The sequence below is a fragment of the Colius striatus genome, chromosome 21, assembly GCF_028858725.1.
Source record: "Colius striatus isolate bColStr4 chromosome 21, bColStr4.1.hap1, whole genome shotgun sequence".
NCBI classification, from domain to species: domain Eukaryota; kingdom Metazoa; phylum Chordata; class Aves; order Coliiformes; family Coliidae; genus Colius; species Colius striatus.
Genome location: NC_084779.1, coordinates 3,624,579 through 3,641,594, shown reverse-complemented (window position 1 = coordinate 3,641,594; position 17,016 = coordinate 3,624,579). Strand labels below are relative to the sequence as shown.

The window sequence follows — 17,016 nt, the reverse complement described above, 5'->3', positions numbered from 1 at the left end:
GATCAGGAGTATTTGAGCTCACAAGCAAAACCTACCTCTTGTTTTCTGCCTTCCTTCAGCTCCCTGCCCATCATGACCCCATCTTGGCCCTGTGACTTACCAAAGCAGGGTTTATTCCCTGGGTGCCTGCATCTCAGCCCTCCTGGGGTTACTGATGGGCTGGTTTCTGATCCTTTAGTTCTCCCAGAAGACCCAGCCTGACTCCTTGAAGCTACCCAGGGCTCTGTTAACCTGCAACTATCAGCAAAACAAGCATGTGTCCCCCTACTTTAGGGGCTCCTGGAGCCAACAGGTCCCTTGTTGTGCAATCAGAGTGTGCAGTGTCGGTGCAGCACTTCCAGCAGCCCTTTGGCTTTCAGGGAAGGGAAAGGGGATGAATTGGAGCCCAACACTGCCATCACTGCTTCTCTCCATTCTCCAGCCCTGACCTGCACTGTACACATTGCCAGCACCTCTACCCAGCTGCTGTGGCCAGCTCAGCATCCAAGGATACTCCAGGATGAGACCCAAAGGGGGTGAGTCTCCTTAAACCAGGCGTGGGGACACTCACCGTCAGCACCCTGCAAAGAGCTGGATGCCCTCCCTCCCTGGCCTCTCACTTCACTCTCTGCCAGCTGGGGAGGCATGGAGCTCATCACCCAGCCCTGGCAGCATCGGGCCCTGCCTGGTGACCCCCAGGATTGGCCTTTTCTGTAGGATCCAGCTGACAGCAGCTCCAGGGATCAAGTGCCTACAGGGGGGGAAGCGCTCGCCATCGCCTCCAGCGTGGCTGCAATGCCCCTGGAGCCCAGCCCAGACCTGTTGCCTTTCACTCCCTCCCTTGGCATGTAGCAGCCTTGCTGTGTTTCAGCAGGCTTCTGTTTTGTGTCTTTGTGTCTGGGGATGGAGATGGGAGGGAAACCAGTGCCAGGGAGCATGAGCATCCCTCTGGACTCTGCTCTCAGCCACCTCTCCGGGGTGCCCAGCGTGGTGCTGCAGCTTTGTGGGTCCTCGTGGTTCTCTGTTGTAGAAGTGGTGTTGTCCCAGTAAATCACAGCCTGCTTGACTGCCTGCTGAGAGTCTTTTGTTACAGGGTGGCTTTCCTGGGGGCTGTGTGTTTCCCAGGGGCACCCCAGCTGCTTGGCTGGAGTGGTTTCAGCCCAGCCAGCCCATCCCGCCCCCTCCCCACACTCCCCTGGGATGGGGAGAGCAACTGGGAAGGAAAAAACAACACTCATGGGGTGAGAACAACAGAATCACTAAACTAAAACAACAGCAAGAAGAATGAAGTGTAATACTAGCAATGAAGAGAAACAAAACCCATGAGTAAGACAAGTGATGCCCCTCTGACCGATGCCCCAGCAGCAACTCGTCCCTCCTGGCCACCCCCCCACCTCCCCCAGTTTGTGTACTGGGAGTGACATGCCATGGGATGGAATAGCCCTTTGGCTAGCTGGGATCAGCTCTGCTGGCCATATTCCCTCCCAGCTTCTTGGGAGGGAACACTCACCCCCTCTCCCCTGTCCACTCCCAGGCAGGGCAGGGTGAGGAGCAGAAGCAGCCTTGGTGCTGTGCAGCACTGCTCAGCACTAGCCAAAACATCCCTGTGTCTGCAACCTTCTCCTCAGCATAAACCCCAAATATAACCCTGGAGTAGCTCCTAGAATTAACTCCATCCCAGCTGAAACCAGGACTAAACCCTCCCCAAACCCCAGAGAACCCAATCCTAGTGTAGTGCATGAGCTCAGAGCTGGATTTCAGAGGGGAAGGAGCTTCCTTCAGGTTCTGGGGAGCTGTGTTTTGCAAACCCTGCATCCCACAGCACTTGGGAAGCTGATGGCTCCAGGCTTTTAACAACCAAAGGCAGGCTGGTGTCATTCTTCCACGAGGCAGAGAGGAGAAGCAGAGAAATCCCACCACCATCTCAGCATCAGGGCTTGCAGCAATTCATCCCATCACCCAGGCCATTGGAAGGAGGCTGAAATCCTTCTGCCTTCATCCTACACTTTCCTTAATTAGTGCTGTTATTATAGGTGTTAATGAAGCAACCATCATGTTTTCCAACCCAAAGCAGGAGGCAGGAGCTAATGTTGTTCCTTATTTTCCCCTTGGAAATGAGATGCCCCCTGCTTTTGGTGACCTGGATGTGCAGATATTCAATCATATGTGTATTGAATCACACATTTATGACATAGAAAACAGAGCTAAAATACACAGCCAGAAAGTAGAATACAAATCCTTTACCAAATAGACAGTTAGGGGCCAATTCACCCCCTCTGGACTCCACCAGAAGGATCAGCTCTTTCCATCTCATCCCCAACCCTCTGCCAGCTCCCTGTCTGCTCCCACCTGGGAAGAGCACTGAGTAAAGGGTTGCTGATTGCTTCCTAATCCTCTTCCCCTTCCCAAATCCCCCACCCTGCCCCAGTGCTGCCCATCTTTGCTGCACCCTTGGCAAACCCCATGGATGGAAATTGCTGCTTTCCCCATCACCTCACCCCAGAGTGAGATGAGGGACCTGCCACGTGCTGCAGTGCCCATCCGTGCCTGCCTGCTGAGCTGCAGCAGCTCTTGGTTTATTATCTGGTCTTTGCTCAGCTAATTGAGCTGCTAATGAGAGCAGGGCTGGCTGCTAGGAGAGCCTGGGAACTGCCATCTTCTCCTGGGGGATGGGTCTCCCCAGGAGTGGGGAGGAAGGTGGGGGGTGTCTCCAGCCACAGCATCTCCTCAGCATCCCCATTCACATCCAAGGGGGATTTTCACCCCTTGAAGTCCTCCTCTGGAGGAAGGGTGCTCTGCTGCTGTTGCCAAGGTGACTGCAAGTGCCTTATTAAGAGAAATTAGTTTGGATACAGTTGTCAGCCATAGCTTAATTAATAAGCCCCTTTACACTGTGTAAATAAACATTTGCACACAGCATCCACGAAGGGAGGGAGAAGCATCCCAGCCCTGGGCAGCAACAGGGCACAAGTGATGCTGAGAGGGGTTTGGGAAGAGAACCAGATGCATTGATGCAAAACTGCACCCCTGGGGCTGCTGCTGGGGGTCCCAGGGAGGGATTACAGCAGATGATGGGACCCCAGAGAGATCCCTCCACGTCCCTCCTGCCCCAACACATGCTGTGGTGAGGAGATTTGGCTGCCACATAGCCCAGCCTGCCAGGGCAGGGGCTCCTCAGCTGCCTTCCAAGGGAGCCTTTCCTTGCTTGGAAGGGTTATGAAACCTGCAGGAGAGGGGGAGGACAGGAGAGCTTTAAAAAGAGCCATTTGTATGTGTGTGTGTGTGTGTGTGTGTCCCTCCCCCCACAGCTCAGCCATCAACCTGCTGAAAAGGGCTGAAAACAGATTGTGCCTTTTCCCCCTGTCCTGCTGCTGAAGGGCTGAACCTGGCTGCAAAAAAGGAGCTTTTCCACAGCACCTCCAGTGCTTTGTGTGTGTGTTTCACCCCCACTTTCAGCTGGGGAGAGGGTTGGAGGCAACTGCAGCTCCCCCAGAGCATCTGCAAAGTGCTTCAGGGGCTGCTCCAGATGCTTTTTGCTCCTGATCTCTCTGAGAAACGAATCAGCAGCTCCCCCAATCTAAACCCTCACCTCCCCCCAAACCTGAGCCAGGGAGCAAAGTGGCCTTGTCTTCTATTAACTACAAACCCATTTAGCTTTGGGGATGGCTTTTTTTCCCCCCTCTCCCTTTGATTTCTTCCTCCATGGCCAGGCCTGGCCGTGGCAGCGGGGGATGCAGCCGCTTGGCGCCGTGGGCATCACAGCTCCCGAAATAGAGCTCAGGGGCAGCTTTTGGGTGTCTGGAGGCATCTGAGCAAAGTCATGTGGATGTTATGCAAGACTTGATGATAGGTTGTAAACAGCTATTAAAGTGATTGACAGGCCCAGGATGAAGTTTTGAAAGGGGGGGGGGGGAAAGAAGGGGAAAGATGAGTAATAATGATTAAAATAATTAACAAATCCAGACTTCCCATAAATTAGAGGGAAGCTTGGTGAGGGTGGAGGAAGGTGTGGTGGGAAGGGATTGTGTTGCAGTGATCTCCTGAGCAGGAGGATACCAGGGAGGACATAAAGTTAGGGAGAGGGTTGGTGGTTTTTACTCTCCAGGCACCCATTTCTTGCTCCAAAACTGATAAAACCCATCAAGTTCCTGTTGGAATTTGACAGATTTGGGTTCACTGAGCTCTGCCAGAGCTTGGCACCCCCAAAAACCAGCCCAAGGAGAGCAGCCCTGAGTTAATTAGGAGAAACAAGCAGCTTATGGGGAAGACAGCTTCTATTTATACATAAATACTCCAGCAATCAGCAGCGAAGGGCAAGGGAAATCCAATAGAAATATGTGGCTGTTTAAGAAGCTTTTTGAGCAAAATGTTACACAATCAGTTGCATTTGCTTGGTTCTAGAATTTGAGGAAGGGGGAGGGGACAAAAGGATGACCCAGAGCACAAGGAATCACACAATCACAGGATCTCAAGGGCTGGAAGGGAGCTGCAAAGCTCATCCAGTGCAACCCCCTGCCAGAGCAGCAGCACCTAGAGCAGGGCACACAGGGAAGAAGGGATTTCATAAGGGAAGAAGGGATGTCTAGCTGAGAAAAATGGAAGGAGGGATGTCTAGATAAGCAGAAAGGATTTTTCCAGAGGCTTCTGCCCATGGGATAAGGGGGAGAATGAGGAGCCCCTAAACACAGCCCCAGCCCAGCTCCTTCCCACCCCAAGCTCTGCACCCAAACCCAGCATCCTCCCTTCCTTCCAGCTCCGTGCATTTCAGCTCTGAGGGTGTGCCTGGAGCTTGGCTGTGTGCTGGGAGGGGGGATGCTCAGGGGGAGGGGTGGCAGGAGCAGACTGTGGCTGCTGTCAGTGGGTGCTGACACGGTGCAGAAATAGCTGCCGGCCGCCCAGCGCTTTCGCACGCCGCCTCCGCCGCCTCCCCCAGCTCTGCTTCCCCTCAGCCCTTGCTCCTCTTTCTACAAGAAATGGAGGCTTTGCTGAGGTTTTGGAGGGCTGCAAGCTCTCACCTGCTTGGGTGGCATCTTGAGAATGCCTTGGAGTGGTAATCAGTATGTCCAATACCTTGGGGCTGAGCTCGTCAAGCCCCTGGTGTTTGAGCCCTTTTGGGTTGGGGTTTTGCCCCCCATCACCATCTGTGTGCTCACACCCAGGGCAGCTGCACTGAGTTTGGGTGGTTTATTGATCCTAAGAGCAATATAAAGGCTGAGGCTGAGCTTTGGGGAGATCTCAAAGGGATGGCTGCATGCCCAGGGCTCTGGGGAGCTTGTCCCCCCCTCTATGAGCTGTGCTTGTCTTTGCCTCAAGGCTCTGCATTTGGGGTGGCTGCTTGTGGCACTCCCCAGCCCTGAGGGTGGAAATGTGCTTCCCTCATGCTGTAAGGAGCTTATGGCACTGCCCAAGGGTCACTGGTGTTTGCTTCAGCTCTGAGGATGCCTGATGCTCTGCAGCATTGATTTTTCAGGGGTTGTGTTGAATTCAGGTGAACTGACTCTCCTGTGTAATGGCTTTTCTTCTCCTCTCCTTCTTTTTATGATGCCACCTCCAAAGTCACCTTTGCCAGGGGACAGATGCCCTGAGCTGGGGCACACACATGAACAAGAGTCCTGTGAGTGTTTGTCCCCTCTATGTGCAGCTTCTCAGGGGTCTCTTTATTTGTCATGATCATGAAACCTCTTGAACACACAGATATCACACTGGAGCTGTTCCAAAAGTGAAGCTGGAGGTCTGGGAGCTTCCCTGCTCCTTTAAATCAGGGGCTTCCTCAGCTGCTGCTTGTTGCTGTTAACCCTTTCTGTGTACAAGGCAGGAGTGCAGGTGATGTGGCTTTGTGAGAAGGGTGGCAGGGTACAAATGTGCCATCAGCCCTCACTCAGTGGGGCACAGCCCCTGCAAAGTGTGATCACCCAGGCTGGGGGGTGAGAATCCCTTGGAGGAGGTGATATGGTTGGGCTTGTGGATCTTTGCAACTCCTTCTCTCACCCTGTGCTTGTGCAGGCTGAGGAGATGAGCTGCTACCAAAGCACTGTGAGGAGTACAAACAACATCTTGTAGTGCATAAAGAGGGTGAGTCTCCCCGTGCAAAAATCATTGGGGTTTTGCCCAAATGCATCCCTGGGCTGCTGGTGTGACCCTGCTTTACAGGCAATGCTGATTCCCTCTGGGCTGAGAGCCAAAGGCTGATGGTTGCCCACATGTGTGCAGCTCCACAGAGGCTCCCTGGGAGTGGGGGATACTGCTCCCAGCTTGCCCCAGCCCTGCAAAGTGCTTCCCCATTGCACACCCCTTCCTGCTTGGATAAAAGGATGGTTTTCCTCTGGGGATACCCCTGGTCCCAGGGCTGGCAGCAGAAGCAAGTGATGGGTGCTCTGAGGCTGCTGTGTGTGCTGTTTGCTGGCTTTTGGCAGCCTTTCTCCTTGGCTGCAGCCACGGCAGGTTGAATTGCTCCGTCTGCTGGTGTCTGGGCAGGGCTGGGGAGGGGCTGGGCTCGGGTTTTAGGGATGGCTCCTGCCGCGGGACCCACGAGATTCCCCACGGTAGATGGGGCTCAGGCCACGACTCCATCCCCCTGAGCAGCTCTGGGGCTGTGGTCTCCCTCTCCTTTTTTACCACCCCTTCTCTTCCCGGGGGTGCGCAGCCGCTGCCGCTTATGCAAGCGCCGGGAGCCTTGTGTAACTGCCGCAGCCGGCGGGCACGGCCGCGGGGGTGGGCGGCTGCGGGAGCATCCCCGCAGCCCCGGGAGCATCCCTGCGCCTGCAGCCCTGGGACCATCCCCGTACCCGCAGCCCCGGGACCATCCCCGTACCCGCAGCCCCGGGAGCATCCCCGCGCCTGCAGCCCCGGGACCATCCCCGTACCCGCAGCCCCGGGACCATCCCAGTACCCATAGCCCCGGCACCCCCCAGCTCCGGGAGCATCCCCGCACCCGCAGCCCCCGGGACCATCCCCACACCAGCAGTCCCCGGAGTATCCCCGCACCCAAAGCCTTGGGAGCATCCCCGCACCCATAGCCCTGGGAGCATCACTGCAACCTCCGGAGCATCCCCACACCCTTAGCCCCAGGACCATCCCCGCAACCGCACCCCCGGGAGCATCCCTGTACCCGCAGCACCGGGAGCATCCTCACACCCGCAGCCCCCTCACCCCCCAGCCCCGGGACCATCCCTGTACCCGCAGCCCCGGGACCAACCCCGTACCCGCAGCCCCCGGAGCATCCCCGTACCCGCAGCCCCCGCACCCCCCAGCTCCAGGAGCATCCCCGTACCCGCAGCAATGGGAGCATCCTCACACCCGCAGCCCCCTCACCCCCCAGGCCAGGGACCATCCCTGTACTCGCAGCCTCGAGACCAACCCCGCACCCGGAGCCCCGAGAGCATCCCCACACCCTTAGCCCCAGGACCATCCCCGTACCCGCACCCCCGGGACCATCCCCACACCCTTAGCCCCAGGACCATCCCTGTACCCGCACCCCCGGGACCATCCCCACACCCTTAGCCCCAGGACCATCCCTGTACCCGCACCCCCGGGACCATCCCCACACCCGCAGCCCCGGGACCATCCCTGTACCCGCAGGCCCGGGAGCATCCCCACACCCGCAGCCCCGGGACCATCCCTGTACCCGCAGGCCCGGGAGCATCCCCACACCCGCAGCCCCCGCATCCCCCAGCCCCAGGAGCATCCCCGCACCCACAGCCTCCGGAGCATCCTCACACCCTGCACCCCTGGAGCATCCCCGCACCCTCCTGGGCTCTCCCTCCTGCCCACACCTTCCCCGGACAGTTAGTGGGCTTCCCCCCCCATCCCTCCCCGCTGTCTTTCAGGGCTGTAGGATGCTCTTTCGGGGCTCTCGTGGCTGTTTGCTCTCGGCTGGAGCCGGGACAGCTCCGGGCTTCCCGACTAGGACGCGAATGAAACTGCACGGGGCTGCTGGGGCTGTGCGCTGAGCTGCCTTCCCCCACAGCGGCCGTGGGATGGGGACGGGACTGGTCTCCTGACAGCCCCTACCCCTCCCCAGCCTCCCCTCACACCGGCTCCTGCTTGCACTGAGGTGTAAAAGGGGTTTTTCTTCTCGGATCCCGTTGTTTTGCTGTGCCAGGAGCCCTCCCCAGCCCCTGCTTCCCCAGCACCCGCAGCCCATTTGGGGCCGGACCCGTTGCTATGGAAACCAGTTGAGGATGCTGCTGGGATCTCATCCCACTCCTGGCACAGGGCGATTCCCTTTCTGCCTTTCCTCAGCCTGTGCTGTGGGGATGGAGCATTAACCTGAGCATTAACCCAAGTGGGAGAACCCCGGGAGGTTAAACCCAGCTTGTGCCTCAGCTTTGGACTGTGCTTGTTTTTCTCCCCAGCCATGAATGACAGGACAAGGGGAAATGGGCTGCAGCTGCCCCAGGGGAGGTTGAGGCTGGAGCTGAGGCAGAACTGTTTCCCTGAGAGGGGTGTGAGCCCCTGTGCCAGGCTGCTCAGGGAGCTGGGGCAGTGCCCAGCCCTGGAGGGATCCCAAAGCCCTGGAGCTGAGGTGCTGAGGCTGTGGGTCAGTGCTGGGCTGGGCAGGGTGAGGGCAGGGCTGGCACTGCAGCAGCTTCAGGGGCTTTAACAACCCAAATGATCCAGCGATTTAACACTGCCTGACACAGCATGCAACATGTTTTTAGTGTACAGAGCTTTTTCTCCTCCTGTATTTGCCCAGGTCAGGTGAAAATAACCCCAGAGCAGCTCCCTAAAGGAACCCAGTTTGAAACAAACCCCATCTCTTGCTGTTTTCCATCTCCCTTGGGGCTGGGATAGGATGTGTTGGCTTGGGAAGGGCTGGGACTGCATCACACCCAGCTGAGGGCTGAGCCTCAGCTCCACCAGCACCCATCCTTTACCCTCCCAACGTGGGTGCCCAAGGCACAAAGCCTCACCTCATCATCTCTTCCCTGTATCTGCTCCATGACTGAGGGGAATTAGTTGGAACTTCAGGCTTCAAACGCTGCTAAGCTGAGGAAATGCTAATTAATGAGAGCTGCTTGGAAAACCCAAAGTGCCTCCTTGCAGTGGCATCAGTGAGAACCTCGTGTGTGTGTGTGTGTGTGTGTGTGTGTGTCCCTCCAAAAATACACATCTTCCAAAGCCTTCTTTACTATAAAGACATCCCAGACCTGGCTCTTGCAGGATGCTGCTGTGTCTGGGGATTTGGGGAGCCCGGGGGACTGAGAGAAGGGGGATGTTTGAAGTGTGTGGGGGGGATGCTGAGCTCCCGCCGTGTGCTTCTGAGTCACGGCGTTATTTGTTTGTATTTGTGCGGCTTTGGATGCAAAAATGGGAAACAGGGAGCTGCGGGGGAGGGGACAAACAGAGCCGGTACCCGCGGGCTGACTCAGAGCTGGATCAGCCCCATCTCGGCACCCGGCGCCGGGTGACTCACCGCCGGGGAGTTCGAAGTGTTAAATCACACGGGCTGCTGGGGAGGGGGATGGGGAGGGGAGGGGAGGGGGGGATGTATTTTGGTGTTTAAGTTCTTTTGTTTGGTTCTTTTACCCTCCCCTCCTCACCCCAGCAAGGGGCTGATGCTCCAAACCCTGCACACAAAACCCTGGGGGATGCTCCCAGCAGATGCTTCGCTCCTTTTCTACCCCCATCCTCGGTGGGAAAGGGTGAGAGGGATGGGAATGTGGCTAAAAATCAGAGTGAGGGCTAAAGCCTGAAAAGCAAAGAGCTGGTACAGGTGGCACACCTGCACCTCTGCACAAAGGATGTCTATTTAATAGCTGTGCAAGGATATAGTGTGGTGGGGAGCCCTAATCCCTCCCTACCCCTGGAAGGAGGTTGGGCAATCGTTATGACACACACACACACACACCCCCCCCTTCCCAAAACCCAGAGGAGAAACCACTGCAGAAAGTCTCCAGCAGGCAAATCTGCCAAGGCCAGGGAGGTTGGGAATTGGGGCAGCCTGGAGGAAGCAGTGAAGAGCCTCAGCTGTGGAAAAACCCCTCAAATGTGAAGCTGTACAGGCATCCCCACACCCCTCCCCAAAACACAACCCCCCTCAAGCTGTGGTTATTGAACTGGGGAAGCACTGGCAGGGATGCAGAGCCTGCTGCTTGGATTTGGGGTTTATTTGAGCATCTGCTGCTGCATTTAGCTCCCAGGGAAACTTTTCCTCCTCTTTTCTTTAATATGGTGAGGAGTCTCCCACTTGTTATTGTCATGCAACAGTTTGACACCTTGAGGGATGTATAAATGGAGCTGTCTGATGTTTCACTCAGCCCTCTTTAGCAGGAGCAGCTGCTTCTCATATCCTAGAAAACTTCACTCCAGGCAAAAAAGAAAAGAAGGAGCCTGGGGAAGAAGGGAGCTCTGCTTTCAGGCTCCCCAAGGCAGGCAGCAGGAGGGGTTTGGGGTTAGGTTTGGAGCTTCTTTTAGGATATTTCCAAAGTGGGGAATGTCACATCCTTGGAAGAGCTACCTGACCCCTCCAAAAGCATTCCTAGTGAGCTCAAGCTCCTCTGAGCCCCAACCCCAAAAGGGGGTCACACATGGGGCAGTGGGAGCTGGCAGCGTTTCCCTGACCTCTGGGAAGGTTTAGGTTGAGGGAGAGGAGGGAAATAGATGACACACCCCCCTAAAAATCCTGCCTAGTACTCACTGCAGGCCTGGGACAGGCAGCTGAGTGGCTTGAACAGATTTGGGGTGAGCAAAGTGGTTTCCCTGTCACTCCCATGGAGTCCTGGGGTGGGGATGCTCCTGGGGATACTGATGGAGTTTGGGATCAAGCCCATCTCTATCCCATTTTCCTTCACTTTTACTGCCTCCATTTATTATATAGACTGTTTTCCCCTCTCAGTTTTAGCCTTTTGGGTCATTCAGTGTCCAAATGTCCCACATGAATCAATCAGATGGGATCACAGAGCCTCAGTGGCCTCTAGTGGCTGTGGGACAAAGAGCCCAGCGATGGGAGACCTGCAGCCCCCCCAAATGCCCTGAACGAGCAACAGTTGAGGTCCAGGCCCTCAAGAAGCCCTTCTCCCAGGATGAAACCTTAAGGCAAAGAGAAATGCAGCCAAGAAAAGCCCTAAGAGCATGTTTGGGGGAGCATTCAACCCAAAATGGTCCCTGGCCAAGCCTGTTGCCCATCACCTTGCAAGGACTTGGCAGAGAGATTTCAAGCACAGGAGGGAGCAGCCACTGAGGGGTTTTTTTTCCCCTCATTCCTGTGTTTAAGAACAACCCAAAGGAGGTTTTTGTGCAGGGCAAAGCTTCCTTCATGGTTTCCTCCCTTTCTGCTGAGTGTATTTTCTCTGGTAAGGCCACAACATCAAACCTCAAGCACACGAGGCTGGGAACAGCAGCAGCCTGGGAGCAAAGGGATCAAAAAGGGTTTGATCCTGTTCAAATGGTTGGTTTTGTGCCTTCCCCACCAAAGGTCACTCCAGCTGCCTCCTCCTGAGTGGCTGCCACGTTATTTTCAATGGGGAAAGAGGGAGAAGAAGAAATGAACCACTTTTTCCCCCCTAAAACTGCAGCATTTAGGGGCAAAATGGAGTGTTCCTGCACTGGGCACATTGCTCTGCAGCCCCTGCCCCACACCATCCCTCCTTGCTTCCCCCTCCCAGATAAAGAAATCACTTTGCAGGGGAGCTCTGGCCTAGTTTAACATGCCCTAGTTCTGCTGGAGAGGAAAAAAAGAGAGACAAAGCAAAGAATCTTTATTTTGGGCAGTTGCTACATGGGTGTCCTTTTGGGGAAGAGCTTCAGGAGGTTCTCTTGCTCCCTCACACTCTGCCCCAGTTTCCCCTCAGTTTTTGGGGTGTTTTTGTCTGGGGGTTATTGCAAATGGCTGTGGTGGGGTGGGAAAGGAGTGATGGGGGCACTGAGGCAGCCCCCCAGAATGGGCATCTGCTGCAGTGGGATGTGCAAGGCTGGTGTCATCCCTGGGGGTGCAAAGGGCTGAGGGCAGGATCACTGCAGGGATTTAAAGGCTGCAGAAAAGGAGCAGCTTTGGAGCTGGATAAAGATTCCCCCCTCCTCTCAAGGCTCTTAGGTGTAAAGGGTTGGTTTTGCTGGGGGAGCAAGTGTTTTAGCACCTTCCCCCACTGCCAAAATCCCCAGGGAAATGGGATTCAAGTGCCTTTGGGGGTGGGATTTTGCACTGAGTGCTGCTGGGACCTCTGCACCTCGCTCATCCTTCCTGTCCCTGTCTCCTCCAAAGGTGCTGAGTTTCCTTCTCTAAATAAACCTTTCAAAGGCTCTTTTTTCCCCCCCACCACTGCCAAAACAAGCAGCCCATATGGGCCAGGGTTGGGTGGGGTTTTGCTGTTTCTATGGGGATTTGATGCTGGAGCTGCTGGGTGCCAACACCCTGGTAGTTGGGGTGGTTTTTCCTCCCCCTCCCCTACCTCCAGTCCCAGTAACCAGAGCACCAGGCTCTCCCTGTCCAGCATCTCCCAGCCAAGGTCACCGGGGAGACGCTGGGCAGCGTTGGGCCATCTGTTAAATAATGTATGCAATAAACTCCTGCCCTGGGGCCAGCTTAATCCTTAAATCCTCCTTCAGAATATCATCTCCCCAGCAATGTATGGCCTGGGGGGGATCCCTGGCTCAGCCTCTTGGGTATATCTTTCCCTCTCCCCCCCCTGCCCCAGCTCCATCCATCCTGCAGCTCGCCTCTTCTCACCTCTCCATCCCTCATGCTGTAAGTGAGCTCCTGCCAGGCTGGGCTCTCCTGCTCCATTATTTATGCATCGTGCATGAAAGATGCATATAAAAGAATGCTTTATAATTTAGCAGAATCTCCTCTTCTTTCAGCTTTCCTTTCCCCCTTGGCCTTCAGACTGTCATCAGTCCACCCAGAGGGTTGTCAACCCCTGTGCCAGGCTGCTCAGGGAGCTGGGGGAGTGCCCAGCCCTGGAGGGATCCCAAAGCCATGGAGCTGAGGTGCTGAGGGCTGTGGGTCAGTGCTGGGCTGGGCAAGGTGAGGGCTGGGACTGCAGCAGCTTCAAGAGCTTTTCCAACCCAAATGATTCCCCCTTGGCTTCTCCTGGGCATTGAAGGGGTTTTGGGGGGCTCCCATAGACCCCATCCCCAGAGCACCCTCTGTGCTGCATCAGGAGGTTTGTGTGCTCAGAGATCTGAGTGGTATGTTTTGATGCAGCATGGGAGAACAGGAGCAGTTGGCTCTGGCACACTCATAGTTTGGGGTTTCTTGCAAAACTGAGTCTTTTTGGTAAACTGAATCAACACATCCACATTAGCTCCATCCAGCCCATGGTTATGGGTGCTATGAGCTTCCCAGTGCTGCTCCTCTGCAGATGTGGGATGTTCTGCTCCTGTTAAAGCCTCAGGCTTGCACCCACATGCTGGTTAGGGCCAAAAAAAAATTAAATGGGGAAAAAAAACCCCTTCCCATGGACCTGCCTCATGTTCCACAAGTGCATCAGGTCACCCAGAACAAACCCCTGGGGCCAAAGGGTTGGTGGTGTCCACCGAGTCCAACCCCACAGCTGCAGCCTCAGGGCTGAACCCACTGAGGGCTCCAAATTGAAGTGAGGGACGGTTTCTTTCAAAGGGAGCACTTCAGCAAACGTCCCCGTTCCACCCAGGACCTGTGAGTGTGTTAAAAAGGAACCGCTGAGCAGGGCAGGGAGAGCTCTGCACGGACTCCTGAAGCCTTGTCACCCAAAAAAGGGGGGATTTGGCGCCCTGACCCACCTCAAATTAATCAATCCATTCCCCCCCAGGGCTCTGCTCACCGGGGTGATGCTTTTATTGCAAGATATAACTATTTGCCTCCAATAACCACCCCCCAAGCCCCGTTCCTCCCCTCACCGCAGGCAGGAGCGGTAACGGCTCTTTAACCATTGTCGGGGCGCGGGGCAGCGTTAACGAGGCGTTAACGCCGGTGTTAGTGGGAACTGGGCAGGATTTGGGCTTTGGGGAGCTGGAAGAGGCGATGCCAGGATGAAATCCCCGTTTTCCTTCAGGCTTTCCCATCAGCGAAGGGGACAGACGCTATTTTTTGGCTGCCCCATCCCCAGCAGCCGCTTTGGAGACCTCACCTTGATTCTTTCTTCCCGTGAAATTTCAGCCCCGGAGGCGTTTTTACCATCAAACACACACAAATATCCCCTAAAGAAGCACTAAACCGAAGGGATGAGTGGGGGTGCAGCAGTGTCAGGGGTTTGGGGGCAGGGGGAGGGCTGGGACTCGGCAGCACGGGGCAAATCACGGCAGATTCGCTTCGAATTCGTTCAGTTTCGTCTCACTTTTTGGTTTTTCCTTGTTTGCCTTTATTTGGCCAGCGCAGAAATAGCCCCGTGGAGTGAATGAAAGCGCAACATCCACGCTAGAGAAGAGAAAAGGAGGAAAGGGAACATGCCTTTGAGGTCGGGCAGTCGCAAATAGAAAGAAGAAAGCGACCCCTCGAGCAACAGGGGCTTCATTTCCCCCCCTTTTTTATGCAAGTCATGCAAAATAGTTCAAAACGTGAGGAAAAAACATTAAATAAGGGGAAAAAAAACCTCATGAGACATCAACTCGGTGCTAGAAAGAGCACAAAGCCCCCGGTGCTGGGTGACTGGAGGAGGGCAATCGCTGCCCTCTGCCATCCCCAAGTGTTTGGCACTGGTGTGATTACATTAGAGAGCTTGGGTTGGTTGGTTTTTGGTGTGTATATATTTTAATACAGTCTGTTCAAGAGAGGAAAGTGCCACAATAGAAGAGAAAATGAAAAGAAACCCGAAACAAAACCAAGATCACCCACACTACAGACAGCATGGTGGTTAGAAAAGCTGAGCATCTCCCCTCCCACCCTCCCCCACCCTCCCCAACCCACCCCCTTCCCCCCGTATAAAACCTTTCCCTTTGCTCACAGCAACCAAGCAGTACAAGCTTTAAAAAATAAACCAGCGATTCATCCTCTGGGCCCTTCCTTTATAAAAGTTTAGGGTATTTCCCCCCCCCCCCCCTCCCCTCCCCTCCCCCTCGAGAACCTTAAAACGTGACTGAAACGAAAGAAATCTCTATTTTAGATCATTTTCCAACATCCAAAGACATCAACGTTAAAAAACAAACGGGAGGGGGGGGAAGGGGGGGGAGGGGAAGGGTGGGGGGAGATCGCGTTGGTACAGCCAAGTGCACGGATTCATTTTTGCAAGGTTAAATCATGTAAACAAGATGCTCTCGGGGAGAAGCCACGGACGAGGGGTGCCGGGACCACCCCCCACCATCTCCTCTCACCCCTCCCTTCCATCCCCCCACCCTCCCCCCCGACACGGGGCTCATCGCACCGAGCAGAGAGAAGCCGCGAGTTACTTGCGACGCCTTCGTTCATCCCTCGGGGTCGGGGGGTTGGTGCCGGTGGGTTTGGAGGGGTTGTTTTTGCCGGTTTTGGGGTTTTTTTGTTGGGTGTTAAGGGGGTCTTATCTCGTTGTTAGTGATTGTTTCGTGGGCTGGTCGCTGGGCTCCGTCCCGCTCGTCGCTCTCCCGTGCGAGCCGCTCCCGGAGCGAGGATGCGCTGCCGGGGACGGGGCTCCGGCGGCTCTCGGTGGGATCGGTCGCTGCAGGATGCGGAGGGAAGGAGGGAAAGGAGGGGTGGGGGGTATTTTTTTTGCCGCTAACTTGTGCCGTTGTAAACCGACCCCTTCCCCGGCCGACTTTCCCCTTCTCCTCCCCCTCCCAGCTTCAGCCGAGCGTCCCCGGGAAGGTTTTAAACCCCGGGAGGGGCCTTTTCCGACAGATTTTGCAGCACATCATCAATTCTGTCATCTTCAATAACCACTGGAAAGGAGGAAAGAAAAAGCCATCACCGCCATGAAATCTCTGCCATCGTGCTCCCCTCGCCCAAGGTCATGCTGGGGTGGCTTTGGAAGGGGTGTCCCACATCCCTGCTGTGGCTGGTGGCAAAGCTGGCACCGAGCTCGATGCCCCAAATCCCACGATTTGGGTGCAGCGTGGCCGGGCTCCGGAGAGGGTACACGGTACCCTGCCCCCCGGCACGGTGCCTGCTGCCCTGTCCCTGGGGAAGGTACCTGCGCCCCGGCAAAAGCACCTGGGATGTGGTGCCTTGTCCTCAGGGAGGGTCCCTTCACCTCTGCACGCTGGGGATGTGATGCTCTGTCCCCGCTGCCCTACACCCTGGCGAAGTGCCCGGGGCACCGTGCCCTGTCCCCAAGGCAGGTCCCGACATCCCGCAGGGAGCTCGCTGCACCATGCCCTGGCCCTGGGGATGCTCCCCGCTGTCCTGCATCCCCCGGGAGGGTCCCCGGGACACGATGCCCGGCATCTCACATCGGTGCACCGTGCCCCATCCCCGGAGATGCTCCCCGCTTCCCTGCATCCCGGCACCGTCCCCGCTGCCCCGTTCCTAAGGAAGGTCTTGGGGACACGGTGCCAAACAACCCCCCAGTGAGCCCGGTGCGCTGTGCCCCGTCCCCGAGGATGCTCCCCGCTGTCCTGCATCCCCCGGGACGCGATGCCCGGCATCCCGCAGGGAGCTCCGCGCCCCGTCGCCCCGTCCCCGGGGACGCTCCCGGCTCTCCGGTGCCCCGCGTCCCGGGAAAGTGTCGCCGTCCCGGTCCCGGGGAAGATCCCGACGCCTGTCACCCGCCACCCGCCGGCACCCACCTCTCTTGCTGCGGCCGATCTGCCCCAGCTTGGGCGGCCGCTTGCCCTGGCCGCCGGCGAGGAGGCCGTCGGGGCCGCGGAGGCGGACGGGGAAGGGCAGCTGCCCCACGGCCGCGTCCCCCGCCAGCTGCCCCTCGCCGTAGGGCGGCCCCTCCGACATGGGGGCGGCGGGGGGGGGGCCCGCCGCCGCCGCCGCCCCCCGACAGCCTCCCGGGGCAGCGGGGCCCGGGGGCCCGGGGCACCGGCGCAGCGGGGCGCGGCGCGGCCGCCCCGTCACATCCCGGCCGGGCCCGGCGCTGCTGGCGGCTCCCGCGGCTGCGGCGGCGGCTCCCGCGGCGGCGGCGATAGAGGAGCGGGGGGGCGGGACCGGGCGGGACGGGGCGGGAGCGGCACGGCCCCCCCCGAACCGGCACCGCCCCCGGC

At 57.0% G+C, this 17,016-nt stretch overlaps 1 protein-coding gene across 1 annotated transcript; it reads right to left on the bottom strand.

The window, feature by feature from the left end:
• Positions 1 to 15,637: 15,637 nt before the first annotated feature.
• CAMK2N1 (calcium/calmodulin dependent protein kinase II inhibitor 1) lies at positions 15,638 to 16,753 on the bottom strand. Its single transcript, XM_062013102.1, has 2 exons — positions 16,594 to 16,753; positions 15,638 to 15,747 (listed from the first exon to the last, which is right to left on the bottom strand). The coding sequence occupies exons 1-2, from the start codon at positions 16,751 to 16,753 to the stop codon at positions 15,677 to 15,679; spliced, it is 231 nt and encodes a 76-aa protein (XP_061869086.1). The 3' UTR covers positions 15,638 to 15,676.
• Positions 16,754 to 17,016: the final 263 nt, after the last annotated feature.

Coding starts and splice junctions, on each gene's coding strand:
- CAMK2N1 (XM_062013102.1), bottom strand. CDS start 16,753: ATGTCGGAGGGGCCGCCCTACGGCGAGGGGCAGCTGGCGGGGGACGCG. Junction 15,748..16,593: donor GATCGGCCGCAGCAAGAGAG/GTGGGTGCCGGC, acceptor CCTCCTTTCCAG/TGGTTATTGAAGATGACAGA.